General features: G+C 41.1%; 1 protein-coding gene across 3 annotated transcripts in view; it reads right to left on the reverse strand.

The window, feature by feature from the left end:
• GNB1L (G protein subunit beta 1 like) overlaps positions 1-12,086 on the reverse strand; it is a 49,098-nt gene that overhangs the window by 6,928 nt on the left and 30,084 nt on the right. For all 3 annotated transcript variants that reach the window (XM_030959015.1, XM_030959014.1, XM_030959016.1), the window contains exons 5-6: positions 8,809-8,907; positions 3,891-4,106 (exon numbers count right to left, since the gene is read on the reverse strand). In XM_030959015.1, coding sequence (XP_030814875.1) covers positions 3,891-4,106; positions 8,809-8,907 — 315 coding nt within the window. The remainder of the gene's footprint in view (positions 1-3,890; positions 4,107-8,808; positions 8,908-12,086) is intronic.

The following is a 12,086-nucleotide window of genomic DNA, read 5'->3' on the forward strand; positions in this document are numbered from 1 at the left end:
AAGCTCAAAGTAACACACCTTTGCTGTTCTCACCTCAGGTAACTTGTCTGAGCAATCTGCCTCTGAAATAGCTGTGAAATATGCACACAAGACTGTGTGTGTGTGTGTGTGTGTGGAAACAGCTCAGCTTCTGTCAAAATGGGGAAAACACCTTTGGCTTATAAAGCTGGCCCTGAACTGCTGTTATTCATAAGTAGCATTGGAAACAACACATTAATGCCACTGTCTCCTTAAGCCTGAGTCTGTAGCTCTCCTGTACCAAAGCTTAGTATCATCCAGTGCCTGTTTAATTCACTGTGTGGTGTTTACTGTTTGTCTGAGGCAGGAAGGGACTGGCAAGTACATCACACCTGAGGAGATTTCCTCCTTGAAGGACATTCCATGATGCATACCTAGTACAGGGTTATAAAGACATATTATTGCAGATAATTTTAACCTTTATACTGGATGTAGAAAACTCTGGAAATGTTAGTCAGAGTTGGTTTTAGATGCAGCTGAACACATCTTGGAACCTTACAGGCACAAAGCCACAAGTAATTATTTTTCAACTATATAAGAACTACCCAGCTACCTACTCAAACAGCAAGAGCTGTGCAGTTCAGTAAGACAAAAGGTTGAATGAAACTTGACATGCTTTTTACATGCTCTATACATTTATTTTTCAAAGCTGACCTGAAGAATGTGTCTGCAACGAATTCAGAGCAGAGGACAGCAAGTTCTGCTCAAGTCTAATGAGAAATAGCAGGCTCTATGGGGGCCTCTTGATGGGGCTGCTACTGTAAAACCTGTGCTTTTTGTTAGTACATGTGCTCCAAACTCCCCAGGGTAGGCCTAAGGCAGCATGGTCTCAGTGGCATTTTTGTTGGTGTAAATGTCCTGGCAAGGGAAAGATTTATTCCTTACATCACTAGCCTGGCACATGGAGGATGGGTCTTACTCTGTAACTGAGACTATTGGCTAATGGCCATAACCAGTGCCAGGCGTGGTGCTCCCATCATTAATGTCAATTATGTGGGCAAGATCCATACAGCACAATCAGGGCGACTGGAGAAGTGGCATGTCCTCAGCAAGCTCCAACTTGAAAAGGAAGCCTGTCATGGTGATGCCTGTTGGCTGTGGAACATGAGGGAACAGTGGGCATTTGTGCGTGATGTGCAAATACAAGAGCAAGAGACAAAAACAACACAAAGGAGAAAACTTGCTCAAGGTATATGCAGCCAGGTGTAATCCTACTGCCAGGATTTGTGCCATCCCAGGACCTACTACAGTAAGTCACTAACTACAGCAGTCCAATACCAACCCAATTTCCTAACCAGAAAACCAGCTTGTAATTAAAAAAACAAAGAGGTAAAAACAGGTGAGCTGCTTTCAGCCAGTCACAATCAAGGATACTTGCATCTACAGCCAAAGCATGTCTTCAAGCCCTCTGCTTATTAGGAAAATAACCAAAATAGCATCAGACTAAGCTTCAGCATTTGGGGGAAAAGCCTCAGCAACCAAACCAACAAAACTTACAATACAGCTTACAGGACTTTTTCTCTTGTCATATAAAAAGAAGATTCTGTGGTTATCAGATTTCTTAGTTCTGCTATGTTTATTCACCTGCAGAAGCTGTTTACCTCCTACATTCTACCACAAACTTCATCACATAATTACAATATCTCATCCAAATCAGAAGGCTCATAACCAATCCTATCATTTGCTGACAGTGATGAATTCAGCAACTTTCCTGTAGGAGACAATACAAACTTTCCTCATAGCAATAAACTCTGCAGTTCCCTTCATCATCTATTCATTGCCACACTGGAACTCTGCCACTTAAAACAGAGCTCAGTACCATCATTGCATCATTCCCTCTCCAACGGCAGATATCTGTGCACCACGGTTACTTATTAAAACCTTTTAGAATAAAAATAATGTGCCACTGAGTGGCTTTCCAACGTCTACCATTACCTCAGGTACCTGGAATGTCAGGGAAAAAAAATCCCCATCTGGTTTATATTATTAATGCAATAGTGGAAAAAAACTTAATCTATGTCTTTGACAATCTCTACTGCTCATATGAAAGATGCATTTTTTTAGGGCACTCGTGCTCCCATGAAGCACAGGAGCATTGCTTGTAGCTTATAATACTTGGCATTTAAATTTCTTCTGAGGCAAGCTTCTATCTCTCAGTGTGAGGTGCTGAAGGTGTAGCTGATCTTACATCCCCTTGGAATGCGAATATCTTGTGAAAAACAATACTTGCAATATTTCAGGGGAACAACTGTTTCTCCTGCAAGTTGTACCTGTAGCCCTGCATACCATTAACTCCTAAGTGAAATGTGCTGTAAAGAACAGTATTTTCTTTTCTTTTAGGAAAAAAGTTTTGCTATAATTAATATGAAAGAACAGCTTTCTCTCCACCAACAGAGTATTTGAAAATTTAAGAAACCTGTCACGCTGTCAGATTTCTGTCACCTTTACCTTAGAGAATGAGTCTCAATACCAAGTTTCTTAATGGGATTGCTCACCTTCCCTCACCTTCCCTCCCCTTGTCTGAGTTAAGGACACCTGGTGCAGATGGTGACAAGCAGGGGGAGGCTGGGCAAGGGCAGGGCAAACAGGACCAAAAAACCAGCAAACCCAAACCAAGACAATTGTCTATCAGACACCTTCACTACTCATTCAGAGCGCAGAGTCCCTCTTTCATGTTGTGTTGTATTGTGTATTAAGGTTCAGCTGCCTCCTCAGTGAGTGCCACGTCCTCCAAACTTCACTGGGATTGGATGTGTTTGCCCTGTCACCCCAGAAAAGCAGGTGCTGTGGGGATGTGTCACAGATTCCACACCTTTACAGTGTCCCCCAGGTGATGAGTTACCACAGGATGTCCCAGCATGTGCTTTTCTTCCTGTAGCACCATTCAGAAAACAGCATCAACTTGCTGTACTACTTAAAAAAGAATTCCATAAAAGCTGCAAGGTGGAACAGCAGTTATTGTTCTCCCTTGAACTGGTGTATCCAGGAGATTCTTCTTAAGCATGACATGGGCACACAGGGGCTGATTCAGGCCCTCTCCATTGTTCATGGGACAGCTGCCACTTAAAAAAGGTTAAAGCACCCAGCAGTGGAGAGACTGTGCATGGGCTGTTTTAATTTTCAGAGCCTTTTTGCACTTTATTTCCACACCTACATTTCCAGATTGTACTTAACGCCTTGGCACTGTTGGAACAATTGCTAAAGTTGTCTAGATGAAAGCAGTATTTATGGCCATTCCCTAGCACAGCCTGAGCTGGGGATTACACAACCTCTTTCTAACCCAGCCATTCACAGTACCACAGCTCAGACATGAACTGGGGCAGCCAACTGCCTGATTTTGTGTCTCTGCCTGGGCCCTGTAGGTGCAAACAAAGCTGGGTGCCTAAACCTCATGTCCTCTTGGTGCTAGCTGGGCTACTCCTACTCTTTCTGTTTGAGAAGTATTTAATGGAATACTTTGTCTTTCCCACAGTGGAAAGCTCATTATAGCCATTCAAGCAGAACCTTTGGAAAAGCAATCCTTTGTTTCTCATTTTTATAACTCATTTATAATGTTTAGGACGTTCTGAGAGCTGGATACTACCAATGTGATAAATGAAGATACAGAGGCAATGGCTTGAGTAATGCTGGGCCTGTGTGACTGTTGCAACTTTGGTAAAACCAGAAACATGTGAGGGAGGGTTTTTCCTTTTTTTTTAAATCCTCACCATCTTTTGCTAAGGCTAGTCACATAGCACAGACATTCTAAGCAGTCTGTGATTAATTAGCTAGAGATCTGCAACAACTCCTCTTCATGACTAAATATTTTTTTAGTCTATCAAACTGTTAGTGCAAAGTGGGATAAATGACACTAGAGGGCCAGTGATCCTGACCTGGAGGTTCTGTTGCTCATTGAGGCTCCAGATGCTAAGCACCTTTTCAGATGAGCCTGAGATCCCCTTGGCCTTCTCTGAGTCAAAGTCAAGGCTCATCACTGGCTCCTGGTGGCAAATGAGTCGGCTCAACGCTTTTCCCGTTGACACATTCCAGAGGACAACTGATCCATCTTCATAGCCAGCCAGAAGCACAGGTTGTGCACCACAGCTGAGCTGATTAAGGAAAAATAAAATTGTTTGAGAAGTAAATAGTCTGTTAAGAAAATTACCATCCCTGTGTAGGTTGTAGTCCAAGCATCAAGAGAATAAGTTAAAACGCTGACTGGTGTAGAAATGAAAAGAAGTTTAGGTATCTAAATATCAAATGTTGAGATTCCGTTCACTTACAGAAAGCATTACTAGGTAATATGCACTTACAGGTTTTATATCTACATATCAAATTCTAAATGTTATATATATTATACATATTTAACATATACATACATACATACATACATATATATATATATATATATATACATATACATACATACACATATAGAGGGAGAAAATTTCTCTCTGAAAATCCAAACTATTGCCCTCTATAACAACTGAAAAGAGCCTGACTGAAATTTTCAGGAGCTTTACTTCAAGGTCTGAACTTTGTTTGCACTTCACAGAAAAGGTTCCACAGAGCAGCTGAGTACTCTCAAGCAATACAAGCCTGTGTGGGCATTGAGAAGTGCCATGCCCAGGGGTTCCAGGTGCAGGGCTGCCCAGAGGGACTGCCTGCCCAAGTACCCCACAGTGCTTGAGGGTAAACACTGAACCTCCCAGCAGGAACCGCTGGGTCAGTCACCAAGGGGTTAATGGGCGCCCGAGTCCCACTGTAACCAATTGAAAGCTATTTTGATTAATGATGTCACAGGCCAAAGGGCAGGGCACCCTGGGCAGACACCTAATTTATTTAAGCCTCTGAAATAACTCAAAGAAGGGAACATTACTGGATTACATGTCACACTTAAGGAAAATATTCATCATTGCTCCAGCCAAAAGACTAATGATCTGTAAGCAGTACCTGGTTATGAGAGTGAAGATGCAAATCCCCAGTGAAAAGCAACTAAAACAACAGCATCTGTTAATGCCAGTTGTTTCTTTAAAAGGAGAAGAAATATCAAAATAGCCATTGGGATTATTACCACCTCATGCAGGCACATCTAAAAAATGTATCCAGCAGGATATTCAGGTATTTCCAAACACTGTCTGCTCCTACAGGATTTGTTTGCTCAGTATGCAATTAAGATAAAGGGCATAAAGAACTAATTTTTACCAGTATCACATTATTGAAGGAGGTCGAGCTCGTTGGCTGTCAGTGTCATGATACAAACCTGTAGTGGCCAAAGGCTCACTGCCTCTACTGATGGTGCAGACTGTTCTCCCACTGGTTATTCTGGGGGAAGTTAAGCTAACAAGAGATGGGTGGTCTGAGTAACACAACTTCTGAGTACCAGCCTCATGTGCTTCCTCGCCTTACTCAGCCTAGAAAAGTGTTTGAGGAATAGAGCTCAAAGAGCAGGGAACAACATTGCTCCTTAGAAGAAGGAAACTAAGGGGAAATCCTTGTAAATTTAGGAACTCCCCTATATCATGCTTCTGAATGGGTCTGTCCGCACCTGGGATCTTGGAGGAGCCTCCTTCCTTCCTTTAAGATCCTTTTTCCTTTGAAAAGGAAGGGAGCATGCTCTGGCTAGAAAGGCCTATAAGGCAGATTTCTCACAGTGCCCAGAATTATGAACAATTTTTTTGTCAAATTTTGATTTGCTAAAATAATATAACATCAGAGCAATGAATACCTTGATTCATACATTGCATCAGATACATGTGAATTAATGTTAACTCATCAGGTATTTTGGATGAAGAATATCTGGTTTTGGATACCAGATATCAAAAATGTTTTAAAAAATCTGAATCAGCATTCCAGATTTTATTTGTATTTAATAAAGGGTAAAATCTTCAAAGCAAAACAATGTATTTAATAGGTACTTTTAAGTTTAAAGAAAGCCCCCAGTTTAAGCATAAAAAACCCCCACAGTTATTTGTGCTGCTCTTCTGTGAGCACAGGACTCCCTCAGAGCTGGGCTTTCACAGAAGTCGTGGCTGTCATCAGGCAGTGAAACACATCAGCTCCTCTCCCTGCTCCAAGTGGGATGGTGGCTCCCACAGCAGCCCTCAGCCTTGTGCAGATGGCAGAGACAGGTGAGTGCTCAGCATTTTGGGAATGCCAAGCAAAACCCTCTTTTTTGGTGCTGTGGGGATTGCACTTTAGATGTGAAAAACAGTAATTTGCAAGTGAGATCTAAGATTGGTGTGTTTTAAAACCCAAGTCCTGTTTCCTATGAAATGTAGGTCTCCGACACTACTTCCTAAGTTTCCTAGCCATATGAAGTGTAATATTTCAATGGGTACATGAACTAAAACAATAAAAGTTATTGAAAGATCAGTGGAGCTCTTGGTCTGAGCCTGGACTCACCAAGCAGTGCTTCACAACAGCCTATTTATTTCAATTCCCAATAACAGACACTGCTGGAGAGAAATCTCACCATTCATGTTCTGTTTCAGTAGAAAAATTAAATTATAAATCATTGCTCTTCCTAAGCAGAACATTTTGTTGTTGCATTTGGATAATTGTCAAGGAAGGAAGAAAAGGTGATCTGCTGTCAACTCAACAGGAATAATTGCAATAGTTTATATAAAGTAATAACTCGGCATTTCCAGTTTCGACATGTATTATTCTTGTTGAATTATTTTGTTTGCGCCATTATGCAATACGATGCCTTCCCCAAGGAGTGCAAAAAATTTAAGGGAAGACTATCCTTACTCCCAGAAATCCTACTCCACCCAATTAGTAATAGCAGGAAGGTGTGAAACTGAAGGGACAATGTATTTAAGAACATGAATCTTCAAAAGAAAGTGAATGAACTAATATCTTTAAGGACAAACCTAGAAAAATAAGGGGGGGAGTGCTCAAAAGAACAAAATAAATAACTGCAAGCTTTTTGACTGATTAGGAGAAGCCAGTGAGGCTTAATCTACAAGCCTAACCTCAGTTGCCTTCTGCTCTGTAGTAAAGTTTCTCATTCACCACTGCTGGAGGTTTGCTGTTTACCTGAGTTGCAGAAAAATCTGATGGTACCTGGCTGCAGCCCCCAAACTCTCATTGGCCAATCACCCCAAGCACTCTTCCTTCAGACCTTTATGGGGCTCTCCTTGTCAGCTTCTGTTTCAACTTGTTAATTTACTGTGCCATAAGCAACATCAAAAAGTCTCTTAGGCAACCCCTGAGTGCTGGGCTGGGAGTGCTCATCTCCTGAGTATGTCTGCATTGCCCAACACGGCCGTGTACAAAGGAATCCTGGAGGGCTCTGTTCAGGAAGGGCTGCAGCTGGGTGAGCTCGTGTTCTCCTGGTTTATGGTTACAGGGTTACTCATAGAGCCACTTCCAGTGCAACCACAGAACAGAATGCAGAGCATCACTTTGGTGCACCACATGCAATTATTTCCCTAAGGGTATCCTCTTCCTCATGCCTTTAAACCAAGTTGTGCATATTTGTAAAAGAGCAAATACAGCTGTGAGACTCTAAGAGATTATCTATACTTGCCTGGTGCAGTCTAGGAAGTTATGGTGAGTTCTCAAAGTCAGAATTTGAATGGAATAATTTAGCTCTCCTAGTTCCCAGTCCTCTGCTTTATCCCCACTGGCAACAAAATCAAAAACTATATAAAATTAAGACTCTGCACCTGCTCTGCTTCCTAAAGGAATATCAATATTAATGCATGTAGAAAATATGGCAAGACAGAGGACTTCTTATACAGGCAAGAAAATTTTCAACACTGAACAGTCCCACAGTTATCACCATCTTATTAAAAAATGTTGAGGAGACAGAAAGACCCATTCATTTAGTCAGGCACTGAACACTGATTGCATTTTTAGGAGGAACTTTGTTTAACAAAAGCCTAATCAGCCTATTTAATTTCCTCTTTTTTTTTTTCCTAGTTTTTAATTACAGCATGGAACTTCAACTGTGGCCTCTCTTGGCTTTTGTCTGGAGTCAGCAACTGAATTTCTCTAGATTTCAGTTGGTTCAGGATCTTGGGTGAAGACACTGAGGCCTCACTTTGATTGATAGTATTTTCAACTGAAACCAACACAAGAAGCCTGCAGGAATTACACCCCTGACATCTGCTCAGTTGGTCCTGTAGACCTGTAGCAGTGTGTTGTCAGGGGGTTACATAGGAATCAGCTTTACCACCAGTTCTCTGGAGATTTCAAGCCAATCACCTGAACTCCTTCCTCACTCTACTGCCACCTTTTGGTATTACTTCTGTTAATGTTGGCAGCCCATAAACATTATTTGCTAAATATTTTGCAAATGTGTGTTTTTTTCAGTAACTACTGTTATTTACCTTTTTATCTGTAGTCAGTACCACCATAAATATTTTATTCCTATTGTATGTCTGGAATAGAAATGTTCATAGAGTGTTTCCTCATCCTGAGGGCACTGAAGTGAATGGAATCTGCCATTAAAACCAGTGTTTTTAAGCAACCCAAACATTTCTCATCAGTCTTAATGCAGTGAGAAACCATATCAAACAACTGGCTTTGGTAAGTCACTCATTTTCCTCTTGATTGATGCAAAAACTGTATCTATCCTAAGGATACAAAGCTTTCCTTGAGCATTTGCAAATCTTCCATTAAAGCTTGGAAAGCTCTGAAAGTTACATTAAGGATGTTCACAAATCTTTCCCCCTTTTAATAGTATAATTACTTGATTGGTTTGATTATAAATCAAAATCCAAGTGAAGAAAGATTCATGTGCTTCATATAAAATGAATCACAGGGAAAACATTTCACAATTAGCAGGCGCTCTTGCCTTACCTGCCATAACTTCAGACACATGGGCATGCCCAGCTTGGCACCCACCTCTGGTTTCAAGGTACAGACTGACGTCTTGGACGGCAGCTCCAAAATCTGAACCTGACATCAGGAAAACAAGAGGAGTTGGTCAGGCTCCAGGTCAAAATTCTGCTGTTAAAAACACAAGTCTTTTAAGGTGATTAAGGTTAGTATAAGCTCTTCCAGTAAAAACTGTCTGGGCGAAATGGAGGAATGCATGCTAAGTTGGAGCTGTAAGGGGAATCTACAGCTAGCTAAAGAAATGCATTGTTTTAGGAAAGACCAGACAAAACTGCTAGAGTGAACACATCCTCTTCTTCCACTCTTCTATTTAATTACAGCCTTCTTTTCAACAGTGGATGACATTGTACACATAACAGATAATACTGCAGACTGCTTCATCTGAACACACCCCCCCTGCTTTCTTTCCCCTTTTTCCAGCTCTGTTGCTAATTTTTTGGCTGTATTCACCTGTGAACAGTTGCAATCTCTCCTCTGTGCTGCTGTGGTAACACAGAGCTTGCATGGAAATACAGACAGTGTATACATGCAAAGGGGATTTTTTATTTAGTGCTGACTGCACTAACAAATTGTAACCCCACAATTACCAGCTAAGGCTGGCTGCAGCAGCCTCTGCACACAGGTATTCCTAACACAGCACTGTCAGACTCTGTCTAAAGCAGGGTCAGAAAATGCTCTGTTAAACACCTGCTCTCTCTACAGAGCAGCTTCCATTGTTGCTTGCTCTGATGGTAATGAATCATGGACCTGGTTTGTGTGGTTTTGATTTTTTTTTTTTTTTTAAGATTGGGCAAGTTGTTCCTCTGCCAAGGAAGTAGCTCATTTCTACCACAGGATGATGGCAGGCAAGATCAGGGGAGTCTGCCTTTTTAGTTTGGTACTGGAAGATTTTGAGGCTCTTGATTGACACAGCAGTGCCTCAGCTCTGGGCTGGTTCTCAAGCCGGGAACTCTAGAGAAACAGAAGCTCTTGGGTATCAAAAACCTGCTGCCAGGAACGTTGCTGTTTCTCTCATGCACACTTAATCAACAAGGCGATCTTTTCTTCTAATTGAATAAACAATGGTCGGCATTATGTGGTAAAATTCAACTACTTGAAACATTTGATAAATCCAGCATCACCAGCCACTCTAGGCTCTTCCAGAATGTGCAAGAGCCCAACAACGCTGTTGGACAGCCCCAGTTGTGTGAATTTCCTTAAGCATCTGAGATGAGGTATTACACAAATATGGCTCCTCTGGGAACCATCCATCAAGGCCACGGCAGCTGCGATGGCTTTCTAATCCCATACCTTTAGTTCAAAGCTTGCCAGAACATCTTCCTATTTCTAGAGGCTGTCAGCCAGCCTGCCAAAAGCCAGCTGCACTCTAAGACTGTGAGCAGAGTGTATTGCACATAACATACAGAACACTTTCGAAAGCCACTGAGCAATAGAGCAGGAAACTGTTTTCCAGATTTGAGGAACAGTGACTACAGCCAAGAGCCATCGAGTCTGCAGACCAAACCTGGGAACAGACCAAAGTCTGATCATCTGGGAATTCTGGTTCTTTGGAGCTTCACTCTTAACAAAAAATGCTTTTCTCTTGTCAACTTTCTCGCTATCAACATAATGACCAAGTTGGCTGTGGCAGGAAACAGGCTATAAATATGAAGATGACCTGCCCTCATCTTGCCTCTTTCATCACTGTCTCTCCAAAGGGCATTGCCTCCTAGGCAAGACCAAAACTGCAACTTTTATGTAATAAAGAAGGGTAAATGTGCTGTGATAAATTCACTTCTGCAGGTTAAAAGAAAAAAACAAACCTTCTTTCCTTTACCTTGACTAAAAACAGATGAACTGGTACAAGGGCTACAGTTGGGCTTGCAAAGACCAAAGAAAAACAATGAGAAAAGCTTTGTGCAGAAGGCAGGCAGGCATGACCTACTGCCTGAGCTAGATTGACAGTTCCAGAGACTGTCTGCATTAAAGGCAACTGAGCCTTAGAAATAAATACTATTTCACATATTTTGACAACTGTAACCTAAAACTTGAAGTTCCTTGTTTATACTGGTTTTGCTTAATAGGAGAAAGATTTGCCTTTGCCTGAGGTTAATAGTGTTCCTGGGTGGCTAAAACTGGCCACAAGGAAACACACCCTTTCTCTTTTTCACATTAATAAAGCTTTTAACATGTTTCTGGCAAATTTGCAAGAAAAGTGCATGTAACTCATAATTGGTGATTTAAATGCAATCATGAACAAATAAATGCCTGTTCAGATCTCATTATTTATGGACTGAACCTCCTTCAAGACAAAATTAGTCTTTTTTTGGACACAAGCCAAGCATAAACACTTATTAAGTCTTAATTTTAATCATAAGCTGCAAATGTACTGTGTCTCACACAGTGCTGCCTGTTTGGAAGCACTATATATTATGGGAGCTTATGTGAATTTATTGAAACATGACACAGTTCTAATGCAAAGGTTCACACACAGAGTGGAACTCTTCTACCTCAGGAGATTGCAAATCATTCTCCTCTTGCAGGGTCCAAGCAAACAAATGAGAATAAAACAGAGATGAGTTGTAAGTGACACTGGGGTAAACATCTTCTATTTGGGTCAGTTGATTAATTAATTCTTCATTAGCGGGACTTCTCTGTCTGACACCAGAATGCGCTTGTCAATTTTGTTTAACTTAAGTATTACTGAGCACTGCTTTAAAATGGAGGGAGTTCTTTGTTTGATCAGAACAAGGTATGGGACTTAGAATGGTTGTATTTACTGGTGCACTGTCTGTGTCTGCAGGCATATCTAGTTCTGTAGAAGGGTGAACATTCTGGCTGTGAGTCAACAAAGTACTTAAATATGTGCTTAACTTCTGTATAATAAAAAGATCACATTTTCTTGCAATACAGGCACTTATTACTTCATGTATAAAATAGGAAAATTTCACTTTCAAGATACACAACCTATAGTCCAGAAAAGTATGTGAACTTCTATGCTCATCAGCAATTTGCACTTAGCTACCATATTTCACTTCATACTTATGCCACTTTTTTCTCCTTTCATAATTTTGGTATTTTGATGTCAAGTATTTGGTATTATTTTTTGTGGATGTCCTCAAACAGTCCATTGTAGAAAAAAAACCTGTAATTTCTACAAAGCAGAAGTGGACATTGCCAACAAAGCTGTCAGTGAGTGAGTGCTGCAATAGTGGCATTAGATGTGGACTTACCCAGCAGGAACTGAAATGGACCCTGCA

The sequence above is a fragment of the Camarhynchus parvulus genome, chromosome 15 (assembly GCF_901933205.1).
Source record: "Camarhynchus parvulus chromosome 15, STF_HiC, whole genome shotgun sequence".
NCBI lineage: Eukaryota > Metazoa > Chordata > Aves > Passeriformes > Thraupidae > Camarhynchus > Camarhynchus parvulus.